The sequence below is a fragment of the Staurois parvus genome, unplaced genomic scaffold (genome assembly GCF_062004578.1).
Source record: "Staurois parvus isolate SC_StPar_1 unplaced genomic scaffold, SC_StPar_1.0 ptg000512l, whole genome shotgun sequence".
Taxonomy (NCBI): domain Eukaryota; kingdom Metazoa; phylum Chordata; class Amphibia; order Anura; family Ranidae; genus Staurois; species Staurois parvus.
Window position 1 is genome coordinate 339,125 of NW_028318308.1, and position 24,807 is coordinate 363,931.

Consider the following 24,807-nt stretch of genomic DNA (forward strand, 5'->3'; position numbering starts at 1 on the left):
CTTGTACAAATATGGTCTTCATGGAAGAGTCATCAGAAGAAAACATCTTCTACGTCCTCACCACAAAAATCATCGTTTGAACTTTGCAAATTAACATATAGACAAGCCTGATGCATTTTGGAAACAAGTTCTGTGGACCGATGAGGTTAAAATTGAACTTTTTGGCCGGAATGAGCAAAGGTACGTTTGGAGAAGAAGGGGCACAGAATTTAATGAAAAGAACCTCTGTCCAACTGTGAAGCATGGGGTTGGATCAATCATGCTTTGGGGTTGTGTTGCAGCCAGTGGCACAGGGAACATCTCACGAGTAGAAGGAAAAATGGATTCAATAAACTTTCAGCAAATTTTGGATGGTAACTTGATGCCATCTGTGAAAAAGCTGAAGTTAAAGAGAGGATGGCTTCTACAAATGGATAATGATCCTAAACACACCTCGAAATCCATGGGGATTACATCTGAAGGTTTTGCCATGGCCTTCACAATCTCCTGACCTCAACATAATTGAAAATCTATGGATAGACCTTAAAAGAGCCGTGCGTGACAGACAGCCCAGAAATCTCAAAGAACTGGAAGACTTTTGTAAGGAAGAATGGGCAAAGATACCTCAAACAAGAATTGAAAGACTCTTGGCTGGCTACGAAAAGCGTTTACAAGCTGAGATACTTGCCAAAGGGGGCAGTACAAGATATTAACTCTGCAGGGGGCCCAAACTTGTGCAGACGCCATTTTTTTGTTTTCGGTTATTATGAAAGTGTAAATGATGGAAATAAAATCTAACTTTTGTTGACATTTATAAGAATGTCTAATCTGTAATTTGATGCCTTTTGGAGATTTTTCCATCTTTCCTTGGCTTCTTTATGCACATTAATACACATTTTTAGCTGGGGTGCCCAAACTTTCCATCCCCACTGTAAGATGGAGGGGAGGCACAGGAACTGAAATAAGAGTGTACAGGTTGCAGCTGCTGCCAGAGGAAGGGCAGTATCAATACCCCCAGAAATTAGTAGAAGTAGAAGGGTGAGGGAGGTGAGATGGGAGAGAGATTTACACTCACCAACCACTTTATTAGGTTCACCTGTTCAATTGCTTGGTAACACAAATTGCTAATCAGCCAATCACATGGCAGCAACTCAATGCATTTAGACATCTGGATGTGGTGAAGACGACTTGCTGAAGTCAGAATGGGAAAGAAAGGGGATTGAAGTGACTTTGAACGTGGCATGGTTGTTGGTGACAGGCGGGCTGGTCTGAGTATTTCAAAACCTGCTGATCTACTGGGATTTTCATGCACAGCCATCTCTAGAGTTTACAGAGAATGGTCCGAAAAAGAGAAAATATCCAGTGAGCAGCAGTTGTGTGGAGGAAAATGCCTTGTTGAGGTCAGAGGAGAATGGGCAGACTGGTTGGAGATGATAGAAAGGCAACAGTAACTCTGATAACCCCTTGTTACAACCAGGTTATGCAGAATACCATCTCTGAATGCACAACACGCCCAGCCTTGAAGCAGGTGGTCTACAGCAGCAGAACACCACATTGGGTGCCCATGTCCCCATCTTCTGATGGCTCCTTCCAGCAGGACAATGCACCATGTCACAAAGCTCAAATCACCTCAAACTGGTTTCTTGAACATGACAATGAGATCACTGGACTCCAATGGCCTCTACAGTCACCAGATCTCCATCCAATAGAGCACTTTTGGGATGTGGTGGAACATCATGGATGTGCAGCCGACAAATCTGCAGCAACTGCGTGATGCTGTCATGTCAATATGAGCCAAAATCTCTGAGGAATGTTTCCAACACCTTGTTGAATTTATGCCATGAAGAATGAAGGGAGTTCTGAAAGCAAAAGGAGGTCCAACCCGGTACTAGCAAGGTGGACCTAATAAAGTGGCCAGTGAGTGTATATGAGAACATATACCTTGGTGTCCTGGAGGTTATGACATTATGTGTGCTCAGAGGAGAAGGTGTGGGTACAAAAGATAGTAGGAGGGCAGGAGTTGAGGGGTGATTTGTATAGACAATGGAGTGGAAAGGAGGGGTAAAGGAATGAGAGTTTGAGGTCTATTATGAGAAGGAAGGTCAATAGGAGCATATTGAAGGGTGGGGAGAGTGGGAAGCAGACTGCCAGAGAGAAAGAGATGAAGAAATACAAGTACACTTGCAGACTGTTTGGAATGAAGTATTGATGGCTTTCCTTGTTGTAACTTAATTAAAGTGCCGTGTTAAAATTGCCCAACACTTATGGTAGAAGATGGCACTTTAGGCAGAAATGTCCATGACTACCCCCCAGGTTCATCCCAGGGAATGCTTGAAAGATGATTGAAGTCAGTGGTTACCAAAGGAAACAGCAAGGCGGATGTCACCCTTAGTCATGTGCAATAGATTGATGTTGGAGAGACGATTGAAGTCAATGGTTACCTGAAGAAACGGAGTAGAGAAGACATAATGAGAAATGATAAGACAAGAAAATGACCCATCATGGCTGCCCCCTCACTGAGTCAGCTCCCAGTCTGCTTGCAATGAAGAGCAGTGACTGTCAGTCCCCAACCCTCACTCTGATCCTCCAGCACTCAATAGAGCACCAATCTGGGGAAAGGGCAGGTGCAGCTGATTCCATCTCTTTGCCACACACCGAAAGGCAGAGCCAGCTGTTAATAAGGCTAGCCAGGTGGATCCCGACAATATGGTTGGTATCTCTCCTGAACTTGGCACAACTCTGCTCCTTCATAGTAATACGTAGCATGATATCAGCTGACTATGGGTCACAGGAGAAAATTAGTGAATGCGCTCCTACGACCTAAAAGACAAGTACAGACAAAAAAAGGTTTGTTCATACCTCTCTCTTGACCTAAAGGGTTAATTGCTTCATGAGAGAATTGTCTTTTGCTGTCCAGTTTTCATTAAAATATCAACAACAGTTTGCAAGATGTCTGGTTTGTGGTTGGAGGTATTAATATTAGGATTTTTATTGATGAATTAAAGCCACTGGATCCCAGTACTGGAAAGCGCTGAAAATCTTCTATAAATTGTTTTGCACCAAATACCACCAATGTATCAAAATCTATTAATTTGCAGGGTCCCCGTAATCAGGACAAATAGAATATAATTTAGTTAAGGATTAAGTCCAGGTTTGATCCTCAGCACAGGAGGTGGCACACAGCAGGGCAGCAGGACTCTGGCAGGCAAGGATTAAGTCCAGGTTGAATCTTCAGCACAGGGGGTGGAACGCAGCAGACAGGCAGAACTCTGGCGGGCAAGGATTCAGTCCAGGTTGGGTCCTCAGCACAGGAGGTGGCACACAGCAGGGCAGCAGGACTCTGGCGGGCAAGGATTAAGTCCAGGTTGAATCCTCAGCACAGGGGGTGGAACACAGCAGAGTGGCAGAACTCTGGCAGGCATGGATTCAGTCCAGGTTGGGTCCTCAGCACAGGGGGTGGAACACAGCAGACAGGCAGAACTCTGGCGGGCAAGGATTAAGTCTAGGTTGGGTCCTCAGCACAAGGGGTGGAACACAGCAGACAGGCAGAACTCTGGTGGGTAAGGATTAAGTCTAGGTTGGGTCCTCAGCACAAGGGGTGGAACACAGCAGACAGGCAGAACTCTGGTGGGTAAGGATTAAGTCCAGGTTGGGTCCTCAGCACAGGGGGTGGAACACAGCAGACAGGCAGAACTCTGGTGGGTAAGGATTAAGTCCAGGTTGGGTCCTCAGCCCAGGGGGTGGCACACAGCAGACAGGCAGTACTCTGGTAGTCATGGATTCAGTCTAGGTTGGGTCCTCAGCACAAGAGGTGGCACCCAGCAGGCAGAGCAGAGAGGGTTAAGTCCTTGGCACAGGGTAGCAATTCAGGGACTCACCAGCCAGCAGTTGCCCCAGCAGAGGAAATCTAGGCAGATAGGCACCAACTCCTCACGGGTCCTCAGAGGGCTGTGTGTCTTGGCCGCAGCTTCAAGACCATTCAGGCAATGTAGAACCACAAGTCCCAGCAGTGCACAAAGAAAAGCCCAGTTCAATGCATCTCCTAGCGAGGCCTGCAGCCATGAGCTGCTCTGTCCATCTTGACTCAAACTCTCTCCATTCTCCCCCCATAGGGCATTATATGGTCCTTCCAATTCGACCAAGTCCCAAGCTCCTGGTGCCAACACCTCTGCCTTTTCACAGCCACAGGACACCATGCTGTCTGTGCCTCCTGCCAAGATCAACCTCATCTCCCCCCCCCCCCCCGCGGGGCACAGGAACTCCTAGATTTAACTAAGAAGACAGGCTGACTGCTGGACACACTGTGGAGTTCAACAAAACAACACAAAGATAAAATAATATTTCTGCTGTCTGTCACAGCCCCGTACAGGAGGACTGGTGGTACCCCCTTATCTGTGGCCCTGGTCCTAATACTGTGAAAATTGATCTCATGGAGAAAAAGGAAGATATTTGATAGGGAGATATACAGTATGTTGTTTGCTTTATTGAGAAATTCTCTGTCCTTCCATCACTTGTGGTGTTTATCAGTAGTCATATGACCTGTTTAATTGAGGAAACAGAGAGAAAATGAGATTATCACTATGGCAAGAATATGCATTGCATAACTTTTATTTGATGTCCTTGTGGTGAACAATAAGGCTCGATAAATGATCTCACTAATGGAGGTTGGAGGAGGAGTTATCAACAAGAAAGAGTCCTTATAACACCCCTCCATCCGCTCATCTCACCATTAACAGGAGGATCTACAGAGAGCTGAGACTGGACAAAGGGAGAAGCTTCAACCAGAACCAGCACCGTACTCAGAGATCACAGGTAAGGCACAAAGCTGGGGAACTAAGCTGAGCATGTTTGATTGTCCTGGATAGGTGTGGAGATGAGAAAAATCTGAAATATTATTATCTTTATTCTGGTCAGTGACCAACAACATTAAAGCTGGAGGATCAGCATGACAGTCAGGAAAGGATGGGATGGGGAAGAGAGTACACTGTGCAAGGATGGCTTTTAAAGTGATAATAAAGCTTTAGATATAATTTTTTTTCCAATTAGTTTTTATTAATTTTAAAGTAAAATAACAAATATAGACATATGACATACTTAGTCTGGCTGAAAAAAGACAAAAGTCCATCTAGTTCTAATAGACATACAGTATTAGAAAAGAAAAAGGATAAAAACAAATGTCCAGTACAATGAACATAGAGTGTCTAGGCACATTAATATCCAGTAATCTGTAACAAGTATCAATATATTGCATCAAAAGAGAAACATTTGTGGTGTACATTCAATGACCGTCATTCTACAAATACCCACAATTAGAACAGGTGCCTGAGCGTGTCGTGTGATGTGCAAGGGAGCCGAGTGCAGTATTGGTCTGGAGCCGTCCAACACCATCCCAGTGCCTGCTACAATGTGTTTGTGGGGGGTGGGTATGGGGGAGGCGGTGCTTGAGCATGTCATGTGATATCATGGTGCAAGGGAGCCGAGTGCAGTATTGGTCTGGAGCCGTCCAACACCATCCCAGTGAGCATGCCATGTCATATCATGGTGCAAGGGAGCCGAGTGCAGTATTGGTCTGGAGCCGTCCAACACCATCCCAGTGCCTGCTACAATGTGTTTGTGGGGGGTGGGTATGGAGAGGCGGTGCTTGAGCATGTCATGTGATATCATGGTGCAAGGGAGCCGAGTGCAGTATTGGTCTGGAGTCAGCCAACACCATCCCAGTGCCTGCTACAATGTGTTTGTGGGGGGTGGGTATGGAGAGGCGGTGCTTGAGCATGTCATGTGATATCATGGTGCAAGGGAGCTGAGTGCAGTATTGGTCTGGAGTCAGCCAACACCATCCCAGTGCCTGCTACAATGTGTTTGTGGGGGGTGGGTATGGGGGAGGCGGTGCTTGAGCATGTCATGTGATATCATGGTGCAAGGGAGCCGAGTAGAGCTCTGGTCTGGAGTCAGCCAACACCATCCCAGTGCCTGCTACAATGTGTTTGTGGGGGGTGGGTATGGGGGAGGCGGTGCTTGAGCATGTCATGTGATATCATGGTGCAAGGGAGCCGAGTGGAGTTTTGGTCTGCAGTGCATCCTACAGTGTGTTTCTGGGGGGAGGGTCTGGCGGGGGCAGTGCTTGAGTATGTCATGTGATGTCATGGTGCAAGGGAGCCGAGTGGAGTTCTTGTATGGAGCTTGATGACACCATCCTAGTACCTCCTACAGTGTGTTTCTGGGGGGAGGGTCTGGTGGAGGCGGTGCTTGAGCATGTCATGTGATGTCACGGTGCAAGGGAGCCAAGTGGAGTTCTGGTCTGGAGTCGGCCAACACCATCTGAGTGCCTGCTACGGTGTGTTTGTGGGGGAGGGTCTGGTGGAGGTGGTGCTTGAAAATGTCATGTGATGTCATGGTGCAAGGGAGCCGAGTGGAGTTGTGATCTGGAGCTGGCCGACACCATCCTAGTGCCTAATACAGTATGTTTGTGGGGGAGGGTCTGGCAAAGGTGATGCCTGAGCATTTCTTGTGATTTCATGGAGCAAGGGAGCCGAGTGGAGCATGTAGGTCTGTGGGATGGGAGGCAAGCCAGGAACAGAACTGTCAGTGAGGTTTGAACTGGTGTGGACCTGAAGAGACTACCTGGCTTGGAGAGAGACTGTCACTGTGACTCAGGAGGGGACCTGTCATGTCGGTGAGGTGTCATCATCATCATCTGTGCCGCTGCACACTGCTGTCAGTGTCACTGTGAGAGTCATTTTCGTGTGTGTGCCTCCTGCCCATTCTAATTTATTGCCCTCCTGAGTCCTGTCCCTGAGCTACTTACCTACTATATCGAAAATACAATAAGAAGTATGGCATTTGCCCTGATATCCACCTTAAATCACATTGCTAGTTGCATGTTGTACTTGTTTGTAGCCTAAAAAATTACATTTGCAATTTGCAACTTTTAGGAAATGCCAGTAAAAACCTGGCTGTGCCGGTAACCTGTAGGTGCCGTGTCAGTGAATTTCAATCTGGTAGGTTGGCAACACTGGTGCCCCCTATGGATAACGTCTGACAATGCAGGTGCCTCCATTTCTTTCCATCTATTCATAATCATAGGACGGCTGCTATGAGTATGCGTAGTACCAATTTACGATATTGCCTAGGAAATGGATCACTTGCGATGCCCATACGGGCTATAGATGGATTGGGGGTTGTTAGAATGCCTGTGATTGTAGAACTGAACGTAAAACATTGCCTTCCACAAACCACTAATGGACTTACAATGCCAAACTACGTGAAGTTACTAATTTGGATACATTTACACCAACATTCTGAGGGCGTTTGTGGAAACATGATTGACATTCTATGTGGAGTAAGCAGGCCCGGAATGGGACAAAAAATTAGGCCCAGGAATTTTAGACTGAGCAACCCCAAATCCGGAGACCCTTTCCTTGGAGCCCGGAGGTGGAACGCTGGGTCCCGGTCATAAGAGTGACCTTTGCTATCCTGGTAGTTCTGCCGCTAGGTTTTTATTTTAATTTTATTTTTTAAATAATTTTTTGCAACGTTATATTTTTATTATTTTTTTAAGGAGCACCATTGGAGGGCTTTGAGAAAGAGAGAGAGAGAGAGGAAGAAAGAAAGAGAGAGGGGGAGGGAGGGAGAAAGGAGAGAGAGAGAGAGAGAGAGAGAGAGACTGCCGGGGAGTGTGGGCGGAGCAGACAAAGGAGGAGAGGGCGGGAGGAGAAGCTCTCCAGCTCTCCCTCTTCTCCCCCGTTTGTGTGGTATACAGGAGTGCTGCAGGGGATTGGGGGGGGGGGGGCGTCCCCTGGGGGAAGTATACAAGAGCCAAGCGCAGCAGGAGATAGATAGGAGGGTCAGCTGGGCGGCACATAGAGGAACCAATCCGTGCATTTCTCTCCTGCTGAATGCCTGCAGGAGGGTGAGGAGGAGAAGCGGCATTCAGTGGCTGCATTTTGCCCGGTGGCCCAGGACTGCATGGATAGGAGGGGCGGCTGGGCGGCACATAGAGGAACTGATTCGTGCATTTCTCTCCTGCCACCGCTGAATGCCTGCAGGAGGGAGAGGAGGAGGAGTGGACACGGATTGGTTCCTCTATGTGCCACCTGGCCACCCCTCCTATCCAGGCAAATGCCTGGTGTGCCCTATGGCCAGTTCAGCCCTGAGAGTAAGGTGCCACCAGTAGACTTTCTATAACACATTTTCCAATGAGAGACACAGTGCGTTGCTGAATATAAATTGAAAAAAGCCGCCCCCATTCCTTCTCTGTAAAACCATGGCCCAGTTCATCTTCCCATTTGATGATTGATTGGGATTTTGCTCGAGAAGAGTAGAACCATGAGATTCCCCCATTGAGGGCTGCAGAGTTATGATAATGATCCCACACTTTTGTATCTAAAGCTATTGGTGGATGTGTCCTCTGTGGAGATGATAAGGAATTTCATTTATTTAATAACAAACATGTCATACTTACCTCCTCTGTGCAATGTGCTTTTGCAGGGCAGCCCTGCTCCTCTTCTCGGGTCCTCCTCTAACACCTGTGACTCCTTCTCCCTGCCAAGTACCCCCATAGCAACTGCTTCCTACAGGGGCACTTGTGCATGCTTCTGAGCCAGCTCTGTGTGTCTATTGACACACAGAGGACAGCTCAGCCCCACCCCTTGCAAATGACAGCAGTGGGAGCCAATGGAGAGAAACAGAGCAACACTGCTGTCATTCACATTGCTGGATCGAGATCAGGCTACAGTAGGTGGGGGGGGGGGGGGTGTGGCTGGCGGCAGAGAATTCATTAAGGTAAAATAACCTTCGGCCTTTACAACCACTTTAAATCAGGCAAGCTTGCTTCTGCAATGCTAATGGGGGAGGGGGTGCTCAATGCCTACTGTGTCAGGGAAATAAGTCAGGATGTTGGAAAGCAAAAATTGGGATTATTTTATCCAGGCTTCATAGGTGAAGACATTTATCAAAGTTGAACTGTTGCTGACCACTGCACCATCTCATCACTCTCTTATAACTAAGTCGTCCCAGCAGGGCAGACATTTGAAGATCATTCTAGTCTCAGAGATGGTGTCCTGTAATGGTGCCAGTCGGTGGGCCCTTCACTACGATGATTCCTCTGTCTGTTGGTTATGTGTTAGAGAAGACACTGGTAGTGATGAGGCAGAACTATGACTTTACTTGTGTGGCTTAAGTTACAAACATACAGAGCACATTTCAGCAAACAGATTACTTCCTGAAGATGATAGAGAAGAAGAAAGAACCAACAAGTTTTCAGATATACACAACTAGTAACCTTTAGTGTACAGTGCCATCTACTGGTCAAGTGATATTAACACAGAAATACTATATACAGTACATTATAGTACATGCTGTTGTATCCCAACACCGCTTCTCAACGGCATGTGCATAATTATATGACATTTAGTCTCTTTTGTAGAAAACAATGACGTTCCCTTGTTTTTGGATAATCTGGTTCCCTTGGTGTTTTCACTTCCTTTGCATCTTGCATGTGAAACTGTTCTAACATTTCTGTAATTTTCTGACTTTGGTTAAGAAGATAGCTTCCATCCTCTTCCCGCTTTATTTGAATTCCTAGGTAGTGAGTAATGTTCCCCAACTCTTTAATTTCAAAATTTTGTTTCAGTTTGTGAACTATTTGGTCATAGTCCCCTTCTTGTTCAAAACACGTCAAGATGTCATCGACGTATATTAGGATGTATGTCCATTTGTTCTCTTGATTCTTTGAATACAGACATGGATCTGCTTTACTTTTTGAGAACCCTTCTTTTCTGAGTATTTCGTTCACTTTTTCATTCCATGCTCTCGCCGCTTGCTTGAGCCCATAGATGCTCTTTTGCAGTTTGCATACAAGGTTCTTTTCTTTCTCAAAGCCTGGTGGCTGTTCCATGTACAGATCCTCCTTGATGTCTCCATACAAAAAGGCAGTTTTGACATCTAGATGCTTTACTTGCATTCCCTTTCTGGCAGCAATACTAAGGAGTGTCCTTATGGTGGAATGTTTCACAACTGGAGCAAATGTCTCATCGTAATCTTCTCCAAATTTCTGGGAGTATCCCTTGGCAACTAATCTTGCTTTGTATCTATAGATGTTTCCTTCTGCATCATATTTCACTTTAAAAGTCCATTTGCTTCCGATGGTTTTGCGACCGGGAGGGAGTTCTGTTAGTGACCAAGTTTTATTTTCTTGAAGTGATTATATTTCTTCTTCAGCTGCTTTTCTCCACTGATCGGCTTCCCTTCTCGGCAAAGTTTCTATGTCTTCCCAGGATGTAGGCTCCTGTGTTTTGATGTGTTTTAGCAGCGTATGATAACCTGCGGGGTGGGATCCCTTTTGTCATTCGAGAGGATCTTCTGATTTCTTGTTGTTCAGTGGGTTCTATTGGCTCGTTGATTGTAAGTTCCACTTCTTGTTCTGGCTCTTGCCCTGCTTCGCATGGGTCAGTGTCTCTTGCTGATTCAGCGCGTAAATCCTCTCCAGATTTTTTAAGAATTGTATTATCTGGTGCTTCACTTTCATCAAAATAAACACTGCGGCTTACTGTGACCTTGTTGGTCTTTGGACAAAGGATTCTATATCCCTTCCTCTGCTCACTGTAGCCCACCAGAATGACTTCTATGGCTATGTTCTCCAACTTGGAGCGTTTCTGACTTGGAATGTGGGCATATGCTTTACAGCCGAACACTCTGATGTGTCCTACGTTGGGTTTTGATCCATTCCACATTTCATATGGTGTACTCTCAATAGATTTTGATGGGAGCCTGTTTTGTAGGTATGTTGCAGTCATTATTGCTTCTCCCCAGTATTTGTTAGGTAAGGCAGCGTCCGTAATCATACATCTGGTCATTTCTACAAGAGTGCGATTCTTTCTTTCCGCTACACCGTTTTGCTCAGGAGTGTATGGTACAGTTGTTTGGTGTATAATACCTTGTTTCTTTAGGTATGATTCCATCTCTTTATTCATATATTCCCCTCCATTGTCAGTGCATATTATTCCAGGTTTCCTTTGAAACTTGTTGCTTGTCATAGCTACAAACTCTTGAAGTTTTTCTAATGTCTCACTTTTGTGCTTCATTAGATACGTTATTGTGTATCTGGAATAATCGTCGATGAAAGTCAGTAAATATCTGTTCCCACCAGGTGTGATGGTTTTCATTGGTCCGCACACATCACTGTGTATCAGTTCCATGGGTTTAATGGTTTTACTCTGACTGGTCTGTGGAAGAGAGGTTCGGGTGGCCTTTGCTTTGATGCAACACATGCACTTGCTGAGTGTGTGGCAAGGCAATATTTTCTTGTCTTCTGATAGACTTCTCTTTGCAAAGTCCTTTATAGCTTCTGGGTTTTGATGCCCCAATCTTCTATGCCACAGGTGGATGCACTTGTCATGTGGGTTATGAGTTGCCGCATTAGCCTTCTCACTTTCAGTGATGATTTTGTACAGATGTTCATTTAATCTTCCTCTTGCTAAAATTTGCTGTCCATTTTGAATTGTGCATTCATTACCTCTGAACTGGACAGTGAGTCCATTGCTTGCAAGGGTTTTAACTGATAGGAGGCTTCCTTCTAGGCTTGGAACATATAGAACATTCTTTACAAGGATGCTCTGCTTGCCCCCTGATGGCGTTTTGCAGTTCAGAAATCCCTGACCTTTACCTTCCGCTGTAATACTTTTCCCATTTGCTAGGAAGACTTTATCTTTTACACTAAAATCAATTTCTGTGAAGAATGTCTCATCGCTTGTCATGTGACTTGTTGCCCCTGAATCAATGTACCATCCATGTGAGGTACTATTCTGAGTCACTTTAAAAGTACCACTCCATGATGCACTTTCATTTTCTTTCATGACCGCTTTAGCTCTTTCTCTTGTGGGTAGCCCCCGCTTTCGCTGCTCAGCTTTCCAGATTGAACAGTTCTTTTTCAGGTGACCAGCCTTTTTGCAGCGAAAACATACCCTGGTTTCTTTGCTTTGTCTTATGCCTTCATGCACCTTCAGAGCTGCCTCTGGTCTCTCGTTCTCTTCACTATGCAAATTTTCCTTTCTTCTGCTGTATTCATCGATTAATTTTCCCTTAACATATTCTAGCCTCAGTTCAGTTCCCGGTCTAGTTTCTAGAGCATTTATAAGGGCACTGTATGATTCTGGAAGGCTGCACAGAAGTATTGACACAACATGGTTGCTTTTCAATTCTTCACCTATTGCACCCAGCTGGTCCACAATTTCTAGCATAGCATTTACATGTTCACCCATATTCTGCCCTTTTTCCAGCCTCATCTTATACAGTTTGCGTAGCAGATATAGTTTACTGTTTAGGTTTGCACATTCATGCAGTTTTTGTAATGCAGTCCACATACCTTTAGCTGTGTTTTCTTTCCTTATATGAATGAGTTGCTCGTCCTCCACTAACAGGCTTATGACTGCTTTTGCTTGCCTGTTTCTCCTGTCCCATTCTTCCGGGTTGTCATTGGGTCTGTCCCATTCTTCCGGGTTGCCATTGGGTCTGTCCCATTCTTCCGGGTTGTCATTGGGTCTGTCCCATTCTTCCGGGTTGTCATTGGGTCTGTCCCATTCTTCCGGGTTGTCATTGGGTCTGTCCCATTCTTCCGGGTTGTCATTGGGTCTGTGTGTATCTAGTACCGGCCACAAGTCATCTTTGGATAACAGCATTTCAAGCTTAAACTTCCATAGCCGGTAGTTAGTATTGTTGAGCTTTGCTATTGTAAACTTCATATCTGAAGCAATTGCCATCTTTCAGTGAATTGGATACAGCTCTTGTTTCCTCACACAGGACCTGGCAGGATTGTAAATGCAGCACTTACTTGCTTGTAGTTCTCCCTTTTCCAGTGTCTGGAGCTGGGCCCATAACCTGTTGGTTATGTGTTAGAGAAGACACTGGTAGTGATGAGGAAGAACTCTGACTTTACTTGTGTGGCTTAAGTTGCAAACATACAGAGCACATTTCAGCAGACTGTGATAGAAGACTTCTTAGGGAGAGAAGAGAGGAAGAGGAATAGAGAGAACCAACAAGTCTTACACATATGCACAACTAATAACCTTAGTGTACAGTGCCATCTACTGGTCAAGTGATATTAACACAGAAATACTATATACAGTACATTATAATACATGCTGTTGCATTCCCAACAATGACATTATGTGTGCTCAGAGGAGAAGGTGTGGGTACAAAAGATAGTAGGAGGGCAGGAGTTGAGGGGTGATTTGTATAGACAATGGAGTGGAAAAGAGGGGTAAAGGAATGAGAGTTTGAGGTCTATTATGAGAAGGAAGGCTAATAGGAGCATATTGAAGGGTGGGGAGAGTGGGAAGCAGACTGTCAGAGAGAAAGAGATGAAGAAATACAAGTACACTTGCAGACTGGAATGAAGCATTGATGGCTGTTCCTTGTTGTAATACAGCAGACAGGCAGAACTCTGGCGGGCAAGGATTAAGTCTAGGTTGGGTCCTCAGCACAGGGGGTGGAACACAGCAGACAGGCAGAACTCTGGTGGGTAAGGATTAGGTCTAGGTTGGGTCCTCAGTACAGGAGGTGGCACACAGCAGGGTGGCAGGACTCTGGCAGGCAAGGATTAAGTCCAGGTTGGGTCCTCAGCACAGGGGGTGGCACACAGCAGACAGGCAGAACTCTGGCAGGCACGGATTCAGTCCAGGTTGGGTCCTCAGCACAGGAGGTGGCACCCAGCAGGCAGAGCAGAGAGGGTTAAGTCCTTGGCACAGGGTAGCAATTCAGGGACTCATCAGCCAGCAGTTGCCCCAGCAGAGGAAATCTAGGCAGATAGGCACCAACTCCTCGTGGGTCTTCAGAGGGCTGTGTGTCTTGGCCGCAGCTTCAAGACCACACAGGCAATGTAGAACCACAAGTCCCAGCAGTGCACAAAGAAAAGCCCAGTTCAATGCATCTCCTAGCGAGGACTGCAGCCATGAGCTGCTCTGTCCATCTTGACTCAAACTCTCTCCATTCACCCCCCATAGGGCATTATATGGTCCTTCCAATTCGACCAAGCCCCAAGCTCCTGGTGCCAACAGGTCTGGCTTTTCACAGCCACAGGACACCATGCTGTCTGTGCCCCCTGCCAAGATCAACCTCATCTCCCCCCCCCCCCCCCGCGGGGCACCAATTAAGCAGACAGGCTGACTGCTGGACACACTGTGGAGTTCAACAAAACAACACAAAGATAAAATAATATTTCTGCTGTCTGTCACAGCCCCGTACAGGAGGACTGGTGGTACCCCCTTATCTGTGGCCCTGGTCCTAATACTGTGAAAATTGATCTCATGGAGAAAAAGGAAGATATTTGATAGGGAGATATACAGTATGTTGTTTGCTTTATTGAGAAATTCTCTGTCCTTCCATCACTTGTGGTGTTTATCAGTAGTCATCTGACCGTTTTAATTGAGGAAACAGAGAGAAAATGAGATTATCACTATGGCAAGTTATGCATAACTTTTATTTGATGTCCTTGTGGCGAACAATAAGGCTCTTGTTGTCTAATTTCATTTTCGATAAATGATCTCACTGATGGAGGTCGGAGGAGGAGTTATCAACAAGAAAGAGTCTTTATAACACCCCTCCATCCGCTAATATCACCATTACCAGGAGGATCCCCTGACGGCTGAGACTGGACAAAGGGAGAAGCTTCAACCAGAGCCAACAACACCGTACTCAGAGATCGCAGGTAAGGCACAAAGCTGGGGAACGAAGCTGAGCATGTTTGATTGTCCTGGATAGGTGTGGAGATGAGAAAAATCTGAAATATTAATATATCTTTATTCTCATCAGTGACCAACAACATTAAAGCTGGAGGATCAGCATGACAGTCAGGGAATGATAGGATGGGGAAGAGAGTACACTGTGCAAGGATGGCTTTTCAAGTGATAATAAAGCTTTGGATGACATTTTTTTCCTATTAGTTTTTATTAATTTTAAAGTAAAATAACAAATATAGACATATTACATACTTAGTCTGGCTGAAAAAAGACAAAAGTCCATCTAGTTCTAATAGACATACAGTATTAGAAAAGAAAAAGGATAAAAAAAATGTCCAGTACAATGAACATAGAGTGTCTAGGCACAATAATATCCAGTAATCTGTAACAAGTATCAATATATTGCATCAAAAGAGAAACATTTGTGGTGTACATTCAATGACCGCCATTCTACAAATACCCGCAATTAGAACAGGTGCCTGAGTGTGTCGTGTGATGTGCAAGGGAGCCGAGTGGAGCATTGGTCTGGAGCCGTCCAACACCATCCCAGTGAGCATGCCATGTCATATCATGGTGCAAGGGAGCCGAGTGGAGCATTGGTCTGGAGCCGTCCAACACCATCCCAGTGCCTGCTACAATGTGTTTGTGGGGGGAGGGTATGGGGGAGGCGGTGCTTGAGCATGCCATGTCATATCATGGTGCAAGGGAGCCGAGTGGAGTATTGGTCTGGAGGAGTATTGGTCTGGAGCCGTCCAACACCATCCCAGTGCCTGCTACAATGTGTTTGTGGGGGGAGGGTCAGGTGGAGGCAGTGCTTCAGCATGCTATGTGATATCATGGTGCAAGGGAGCCAAGTGGAGTTCTGGTCTGGAGTCAGCCAACACCATCCGAATGCCTGCTACAATGTGTTTGTGGGGGGTGGGGATGGGTCTGGTGGAGTTCTGGTCTGGAGTCAGCCAACACCATCCTAGTGCCTCCTACAGTGTGTTTGTGTTTTGCTGTCAGTGTCACTGTGAGAGTCATTTTCGTGTGTGTGCCTCCTGCCCATTCTGATTTATTGCCCCCCTGAGTCCTGTCCCTGAGCTACTTACCTACTATATCGAAAATAAAATAAGAAGTATGGCATTTGCCCTGATATCCACCTTAAATCACATTGCTAGTTGCATGTTGTACTTGTTTGTGGCCTAAAACTTAAATTTGCAATTTGTAACTTTTAGGAAATGCCAGTAAAAACCTGGCTGTGCCGGTAACCTGTAGGTGCCGTGTCAGTGAATTTCAATCTGGTAGGTTGGCAACACTGGTGCCCCCTATGGATAACGTCTGACAATGCAGGTGCTTCCATTTCTTTCCATCTATTCATAATCGTAAGACGGGCTGCTATGAGTATGTGTAGTACCAATTTACGATATTGCCTAGGAAATGGATCACTTGCGATGCCCATACGGGCTATAGATGGATTGGGGGTTGTTAGAATGCCTGTGATTGTAGAATTGAACATAAAACATTGCCTTCCACAAACCACTAATGGACTTACAATGCCAAACTTTGTGAAGTTACCAATTTGGATACATTTACACCAACATTCCGGGGGGCGTTTGTGGAAACATGATTGACATTCTATGTGGAGTAAGCAGGCCCGGAATGGGACAAAAAATTGGGCCCAGGAATTTTAGACTGAGCAGCCCCAAGTCCGGGGACCCTTTCCTTGGAGCCCGATGGTGGAACGCTGGGGCCTGGTCATAAGAGTGACCTTTGCGACCCTGGTAGTTCCGTCGCTAGGTTTTTATTTTAATTTTATTTTTTAAATTATTTTTTGCAATGTTATATTTTATATATTTTTTTAAGGAGCACCATTGGAGGGCTTTGAGAAAGAGAGAGAGAGAGAGAGAGAGGGGGGGGGGAGAGAGAGAGAGATAAAGTAAGAGACTGCTGGGGAGTGTGGGCGGAGCAGACAAAGGAGGAGAGGGCGGGAGGAGAAGGGCCAGCTCTCCCTCTTCTCCCCCCGTTTGTGTGGTATACAGGAGTGCTGCAGGGGATTGGGGGGGGCGGCCCCTGGGGAACTATACAAGAGCCGAGTGCAGCAGGAGATGGATAGGAGGGTCAGCTGGGCAGCACATAGAGGAACCAATCTGTGCATTTCTCTCCTGCCACCGCTGAATGCCTGCAGGAGGGTGAGGAGGAGAAGCGGCATTCAGTGGCTGCATTTGCCCGGTGGCCCAGGACTGCCTGGATAGGAGGGGCGATTGGGCGGCACATAGAGGAACTGATTCGTGCATTTCTCTCCTGCCACCGCTGAATGCCTGCAGGAGGGAGAGGAGGAGAAGCGGGCATTAAGTGGCTGCAGGAGAGAAATGCACGGATTGGTTCCTCTATGTGCCGCCTGGCCACCCCTCCTATCCAGGCAAATGCCTGGTGTGCCCTATGGCCAGTCCGGCCCTGAGAGTAAGGTGCCATCAGTGAACTTTCTATAACACATTTTCCAATGAGAGACACAGTGCATTGCTGAATATAAATTGAAAAAAGCCGCCCCCCATTCCTTCTCTGTAAAACCATGGCCCAGTTCATCTTCCCATTTGATGATTGATTGGGATTTTGCCTGCTGGTCATGGGTTTGTAGAGAAGAGTAGAACCATGAGATTCCCCCATTGAGGGCTGCAGAGTTATGATAATAATCCCACACTTTTGTATCTAAAGCTATTGGTGGATGTGTCCTCTGTGCAGATGATAAGGAATTTCATTTATTTAATAACAAACATGTCATACTTACCTCCTCTGTGCAATGTGCTTTTGCAGGGCAGCCCTGCTCCTCTTCTCGGGTCCTCCTCTAACACCTGTGACTCCTTCTCCCTGCCAAGTACCCCCATAGCAACTGCTTCCTACAGGGGCACGTGTGCATGCTTCTGAGCCAGCTGTGTGTGTCTATTGACACACAGAGGACAGCTCAGCCCCACCCCTTGCAAATGACAGCAGTGGGAGCCAATGGAGAGAAACAGAGCAACACTGCTGTCATTCACATTGCTGGATCGAGATCAGGCTACAGTCAGGGGTGTATTTAGACTTTGTGCTGCCCTAGGCAACACAAAAATGTTGCCCCCCCCAATGAGAGAGCGAGGGAGTCAATAAATGTGTGTGTGTATATATATATATATATATGATTATATGATTCTCTCTCTCTTCCCTCTCTCCTCTCCCCTTCCCTCTCTCCACCTCCCTCTTCTGCCCCTCCCTTTCTTCCCCCCCTCTCCCCCCTCTCTCTCTCCCCTACCATCCCCCCTCCCTCCCCCCCTCTCTGTTCCTTCTCTCTCTCTCCCCCTACCTCTCTTCCCTCTCTCTCTCTCCTTCTTCTCTATCTTCTCTTTCTCTCTCCTCCCCCCTCTCTTCTCTCTCTCTATCTCTTCCCTCTCACTCTCCCCCCCCCCTCTCTCTCTCTCTCCCCCTCTCTCTCTTCCCCCTCTCTCTTCCCTATCTCTCTTCACCCCCCTCTCTTCCCCCCCCCTCTCTCTCTTCCCTCTCACTCTCCCCCCCCCCTCTCTCTCTCTCTCCCCCTCTCTCTCTTCCCCCCCTCGTTCTTCCCTATCTCTCTTCACTCTCCCCTCTCTCTCTATCTTTTCCCTCTCACTCTCTTTTCTCATTCTCTCTCTCTCCACTCTCTCCCCCCCTCTCTCTTCCTCTCTCTCTCCCCCTCTCTCTCTTCCCCCCTCTCCCTTCCCCCCTCTCTCTTCCCTATCTCTCTTCACTCCCCCCTCTCTCTTCCCTCTCTTTCTTCACTGCCCCCCTCGTCCCTCTCTTTCTCTCTTTGTCCACTCTCTCTTCCCCCTCTCTCTCTTCCCTCTCTCCTCTCTCTCTTCCCCCCATCTCTCTCTCTTCCCTCTCCCCCCCTCTTTTTTCTCCCTCTCCCTCTCTCCCCCTCCCCCCCCTCTCTCTTCCACTTCTCTCTCTCCTCCCTCTCTCCCTCATCTCTTCTCTCTATCTCCTCCTCTCTCCCTCTCTCTTCTCTTCCTCTCTCTCCCCTCTCTCCTTCTCTCTCCCCTCTCTCCTTCTCTCTCTCTTCCACTTCTCTCTCTCCTCTCTCTCCTCCTCCTCTCTCCCTCTCTCTTCTCTTTCTCTCTCTCCCCTCTCTCCTTCTCTCTCCCTCTCTCTTCTTCTATCTCTCTTCCACCTCTCTCTCTCCTCTCTCTCCCCTCCCTCTCTCCCCCCCCTCTCCTCATTTCTCACATTGTATGGGGCTGCACACACACCTGCACCAAGGGCTGCTGATCTCTGGGCAGCAGGAAGGGGGGGGGGGGAGGAGGTGTGTGCAGCCCCATAGATCTGTCAGCATAGGGATGGAGGCAGGGAGATCCCCTACAACACAGCACAGCTCACCTCCTCCGGGCTCTCCTCTCCCTGCTCCAGGCTGTCCTCTGGTCCTGGCTCGTCATCTGCTGGAGGGAGAGGTAAAGGAGCAACTGCCCTCCCCCACATCAATCCTCCTGCTGTCTTCCAGGCCACTGCAAGAGTACCGAAGGTACCCCTCTGATGGCGGCCCTGCCTGGCTCTGTCTGCTGCTTCTCACGAGAGTCCCTTCTTCTGGGGGGGCGGTGGCGCCACCCTAAAAATTGCAAGCCCTAGGCAACGCCTTGTTTGCCTCGCGGTAGATACGCCCCTGGCTACAGTAGGTGGGGGGGGGGGGGGGTGCGGCTGGCGGCAGAGAATTCATTAAGGTAAAATAACCTTCGGCCTTTACAACCACTTTGAATCAGGCAAGCTTGCTTCTGCAATGCTAATGGGGGAGGGGGTGCTCAATGCCTACTGTGTCAGGGAAATAAGTCAGGATGTTGGAAAGCAAACATTGGGAATATTTTATCCAGGCTTCATAGGTGAAGACATTTATCAAAGTTGAACTGTTGCTGAGCACTGCACCATCACATCACTCCCTATTAGTGGAGTCATCCCAGCAGGGCAGACATTGGAAGATGGTGTCCTGTAATGGTGCCAGTCGGTGGGCCCTTCACTACGATGATTCCTCTGTCAGTGTGACCACCCGTGATTGTTGATGTAGAATGTACATGTGTCCAGTTATACATCTGAGTCTGCAATGGTTGTGACTTATAAAGCCATTTCCACTCATTGAAGGGATGTCCAGGTACCTTTGGCCATAAAGTCCATTCTTTGTCTACTAAACAAATGCTGAAATATTGCTCAGCTGCGATTAATTGTCTGTAATCATTTTGTAGGTCATTCAGGGAGATGGATCTGAGGGCGCTGGTAGTGTTGCTGTTGGTGGTCCCCGCGTCTCTTGCACAGGAAGGTAGGTGGTAGAACCTTCGCACACTTACTGCTAGGGAAATCATGGATGTGTAATATTCTGTCTTCTCTGCCATTCATATACTTCTCTGTTTTTCCATCTCTTTGTTTATTTAAAATGGTTCCACAAAGAGGAGCTCAGCTTTTTCCACTTACCCATTGGATGCTCTGCTCATTCAATTACAGCCCTTAGATCACCGAGTTCCATAGGAGAGGCGGGGGCTGGGTGAGGTCTGAGCCATGACCTGAATTTAGCCCTATGGAGACAGATGACTTGTTAGGGGTGGAGCTGTGCAGATGTCCATTTGGATCACTCAGCACATAGTCTGAGTGGAGTGATTGGCTGGTATTGGGCATGTCTGGATGCCAGGAGTCTGGTGCAGCAGTCCTCTGCATGGAACCAGAAACAGCCTGATATTAAAAAGGTCCCCAAAGTGACCTTCACGTTAATTTTTTTTTTTTATTTCTGACTGGATTGTGGGAGGGTTAGACCCTATGCCATGTTTTTATTGCTGCCTCGGAGCAGAATGAGCAGAATGAGCAAGTGATGTATCCAGAACTGTGGATTTAAAGCCCGAATCCCTTTATGAAGTACACTGCTCAAAAAAACTAAAGGAACACTTTGAAAACACATCTGATCTAAATGGGGCGAAATCTCCTGCTGAATATCTATACTGACATGGACGGGGTAATGTGTGAGGAACGTAAGGATGCCCCATTGTTTGATGAAAATGAAAATGATCGACCTACAGAGGACTGAATTCAAATATACCCAGGGGCGGACTGACAACTCATGGGGCCCCCGGGCAATAGGGGATTATGGGGCCCCTGTGTCCTTGCGCACACTCAAAGCACACCCAAACAAGCCTATAAAAAGTACCAGGGGCATTTCATGGGGCCCCCTACTGACCCTGGGCCCTCGGGCAGTGCCCAAGTGCTCGAATGGTCAGTCCGCCCCTGAATATACCCCAAAAATCAAAGTGAAAAAATGATGCAGCAGACGAGTATATTTTGCTGAAATGTCATTGCAGCAACTCAAAATGGTAACCAGTAGTTTGTATGGCCCCCACGTGCTTGTATGCATGCCTGACAATGTCGGGGCATGCTCCTAATGAGACCACGGATGGTGTCCTGGGGAATGTCCTCCCAGATCTGGACCAGGGCATCACTGAGCTCCTGGACAGTCTGAGGTGTAACCTGGTGGTCTCAGATGGACCAAAACATGACATCCCAGAGGTGTTCTATTGTATTTAGGGCAGGCGAGCATGGGGGCCATTCAATGGTATCAATTCCTTCATCCGCCAGGAACTGCCTGCATACTCTCCCCATATGAGGCTTGGCATTTTCATACACTAGGGGGAACCCAGGACCCCCTGCACCAGTTGGAACCCAGGACCCACTGCACCAGGAGGAACCCAGGACCCACTGCACCAGGAGGAACCCAGGAACCAATGCACCAGGAGGAGCCCAGGACCCACTGCACCAGCGTAGGGTCTGAAAAAGTGTCCAAAGATTTCATCCTGATAACTAATGGCAGTCAGGGGGCCATTGTCTAGCCTGTAGAGGTCTGTGTGTCCCTCCATGGATTTGCCCCCCAGACCATCACTGACCCACCACCAAAACAGTCATGCTGAACCATGTTACAGGCAGCAGAACGTTCTCCGCGGCTTCTCCAGACCCTTTCCCGTCTGTCACATGTGCTCAGGGGGAACCTGCTCTCATCTGTGAAAAGCACAGGGTGCCAGTGGTGGACCTGCCAATTCTGGGGTTCAATCGCCAATGGCAATCGAGCTCTATGGTGCTGGGCAGTGAGCACAGGGCCCACTAGAGGATGTCGGGCCCTCAGACCACCTTCATGAAGTCTGTTTCTGATTGTTTGGTCAGAGACATTCACACCAGTGTCCTGCTGGAGGTCATTTTGTAGGGCTCTGGCAGTGCTCATCTTGTTCCTCCTTGTACAAAGGAGCAGATACTGGTCCTGCTTCTGGGTCAAGGACCTTCTACGGCCCTGAATAGCTCTCTTAGAGTAACTGCCTGTCTCCTGGAATCTCCTCCATGCTCTCGTCTCCTGGAATCTCCTCCATGCTCTTGAGACTGTGCTGGGAGACACAGCAAACCTTCTGGCAATGGTCCGTATTGATGTGCCATCCTGGAGGAGTTGGACTGCCTGTGCAACCTCTGTAGGGTCCAGGTACGGCCTCATGCTACCAGCAGTGACACTGACCCTAGCCAAATGCAAAACGAGTGAAAAACAGTCAGAAAAGATGAGTAGATAAAAAAATGTCAGTGGCCTCCACCTGTAAAATCATTCCTGTTTTGGGGGTCATCTCATTGTTGCCCATCTAGTACACCTGTTGTTAATTTCATGAACACCAAAGCAGCTGAAATTGATTAACAACCCGCTCTGCTACTTACCTGACCAGATCCATATCCCAGGAGATTCATTGACTTGATGCTAGACTCGGATTACAAAATCTTCCTTTCATTTTTTGGAGCCGTGTACAATAATAAAACCTACTTATATCAGATCTAGTGATATATCGCTGACTGTGCTGTCCAGTTTATATATCTGATATATCTGATAGTGTCCTCTACTTCTACAACTGAGGCCTCCACTTTAATTAAAATGCTGCTGGAACAAGTAAAACCCTTTATTGCCAAACTGAGAAGATGGAAAATGTAAAAATAAAAATAACTGATTTTCCAGAGATATGAGTGTATTTCATTATTTATTTCTATCATCAATAAATACATTTGGAGTTTATTGTTTATCATATAAAGCTTTGATCTGTAGCAGTAATGAGTTTTGTCTGTTTTCTTCCCCAGACTTGGAGGGTAAAATGTTTTTCTTCCCCAAAGAAACCAACACAGCTCATGTGATTCTGAGACCTACAATTACAAAGCCATTGCAGAAAGTCAGCGCTTGTCTTCATATCTACAGTGAACTTTCACGTGGCCATTGTCTCTTGTCTGGTGCTACTTCAAAAAGCCCTGATGCTTTACTGATCATGTTCTACCCTCCAAATGCCTATAACGTATATGTAAATTATATAGGCCAAGGAAGCAATGCTTTCAAGACAGACTCAGAGCCTCTGGACTGGAGACACACCTGTGTGACTTGGGACTCTGATACTGGGTTGGTCCACCTTTGGGTCAATGGAAAGCTCTACCCTGGAGGAGTTTCTGGTAAAGGGTCTTCTATCGAAGCTTCAATCAGCCTTATTCTGGGACAGGAACAAGACTCTTATGGTGGAAGGTTTGATGCTACTCAGTCATTGGTTGGTGAAATAAGTGATGTCCACATTTGGGATTATGTCCTGACTCCAGAAGACATTCGGAAAGTCACCTCTGGCGATCTCCATGGAAATATCCTGAATTGGAAGTCTCTACTCTATGAAATAAAAGGGGAAGTTTTTGTCCAGCCTAAGAATTTGCGTAAGTGTGCCATCTTATCTATTTACTCATTGTGTATGGGGCTATGTGGCCGCAGACTGGTCAGGGTGCCCATGCCGACCCATGTCCACAGCCAAAAGTATCAGAAATGGACCACAGAGCCATGGAAGAAGAAGGTGGCCTGGTCTGATAAATCCATGAATGGTTTGAGGAATACGAGTTCAAGATGTTGAGTTGGCCTCCAAATTCTCTAGATCGCAATGCAATCGAGCATCTGTGGAATGTGCTAGAAAAACAAGTATGATCCATGAAGGCCCCACCTCCAAGCTTAGGATCTGTAACTGATAGCTTGGTGCCAGATACCAAAGCATAACTTCAAAGGTCGAGTGGAGTCCATGCCTCAATGGGTTACGGTGGGTGGTCCTTCTTTCTGTGTCTGATCCTTGTTCTAAAACTCCATCAGTGGTAGAAAAGTCCCTTATTAGCCAACTGAGAAGATGACTGAGGCAAGCTGCCAAAACACTTTAGTTACTGGATCTGAAAGCCAAATATACACAAAACAAAAAGGAATAAAATGATCTTCCTGAGATATCTGAGTGTATCAGATTGTTTTGTACTTTAGATTTTACCATCTATAAATAAACTCAGAGTTTATCGTTCAGAATCTAAAGCTTTGATCTGTAGCAGTAATGAGTTTTATCTGTTTTCTTCCCTAGATTTGGAGAGTAAAGTCTTCGTCTTCCCCAAAGAAACCAGCACAGCTCATGTCATTCTGAGACCTGAAATTACAAGACCATTGCAGGAAGTCAGCGTCTGTCTACGTTCCTATACTGACCTTTCCCGCCCCTATACTCCCTTCTCTCTTGCTACTCCCGGGAAGGACAACGCCTTTCTCATCTACTTACAGCCCCCAAACACTTGTTTTGTACACATCAACCAGGAAGACACTTATTTTAAGACAGACTCGGAGTCTTTGGACTGGAGGCACATCTGTGTGACCTGGGACTCCAACACTGGAGTGGTCCAACTTTTGGTCAATGGGAAACTCTACCCCAGAAGAGTCTCCATGAAAGGGTCTTCTATCGCAGCTGAAGGCAGCATTGTCCTGGGACAGGAACAAGACTCTTTTGGAGGAGGGTTTGATGCTAAGCAGTCATTTGTTGGTGAAATAAGTGACGTCCACATGTGGGATTATGCCCTGAGTCCACGAGATGTACAGAAGGTCATCTCTGGTGGTCTCCTTGGGAATGTCATTAATTTTAAGTCTGTAGTTTATGAAGTCAAAGGGGAAGTTCTCATCCAGCCCAAACCTTAATACAATGAGCTTATAATGTTCAACTCTAAATGTCGCGCTCCCAATATATTACAAATATCAATCAAATCAAAATAAACAATAAAACAAATATATCACAAATAA

At 46.8% G+C, this 24,807-nt stretch overlaps 1 protein-coding gene across 2 annotated transcripts; it reads left to right on the top strand.

Annotated features, from left to right (window-relative positions):
- Nucleotides 1–4,714: 4,714 nt before the first annotated feature.
- LOC149451870 (serum amyloid P-component-like) lies at nucleotides 4,715–24,807 on the top strand. 2 transcript variants are annotated; one of them, XM_089690053.1, is made up of 4 exons: nucleotides 4,715–4,791; nucleotides 19,928–20,001; nucleotides 22,824–23,432; nucleotides 24,107–24,807. In XM_089690053.1, exons 2-4 carry the CDS (start codon nucleotides 19,941–19,943, stop codon nucleotides 24,703–24,705), a joined length of 1,269 nt encoding a protein of 422 aa, XP_089546179.1. In that variant the 5' UTR covers nucleotides 4,715–4,791; nucleotides 19,928–19,940; the 3' UTR covers nucleotides 24,706–24,807. The 2 variants fall into 2 exon arrangements, with proteins under 2 accessions (XP_089546179.1, XP_089546178.1); XM_089690052.1 differs by lacking the exon at nucleotides 4,715–4,791 and adding an exon at nucleotides 14,392–14,680.

What these genes read in the sequence shown, in the direction of transcription:
- LOC149451870 (XM_089690053.1), top strand. Translation starts at nt 19,941, where the DNA reads ATGGATCTGAGGGCGCTGGTAGTGTTGCTGTTGGTGGTCCCCGCGTCT. An exon ending in CGCGTCTCTTGCACAGGAAG is followed by an intron (nt 20,002 to 22,823) that starts GTAGGTGGTAGA and finishes TTTCTTCCCCAG; the next exon opens with ACTTGGAGGGTAAAATGTTT. An exon ending in TGTCCAGCCTAAGAATTTGC is followed by an intron (nt 23,433 to 24,106) that starts GTAAGTGTGCCA and finishes TTTCTTCCCTAG; the next exon opens with ATTTGGAGAGTAAAGTCTTC.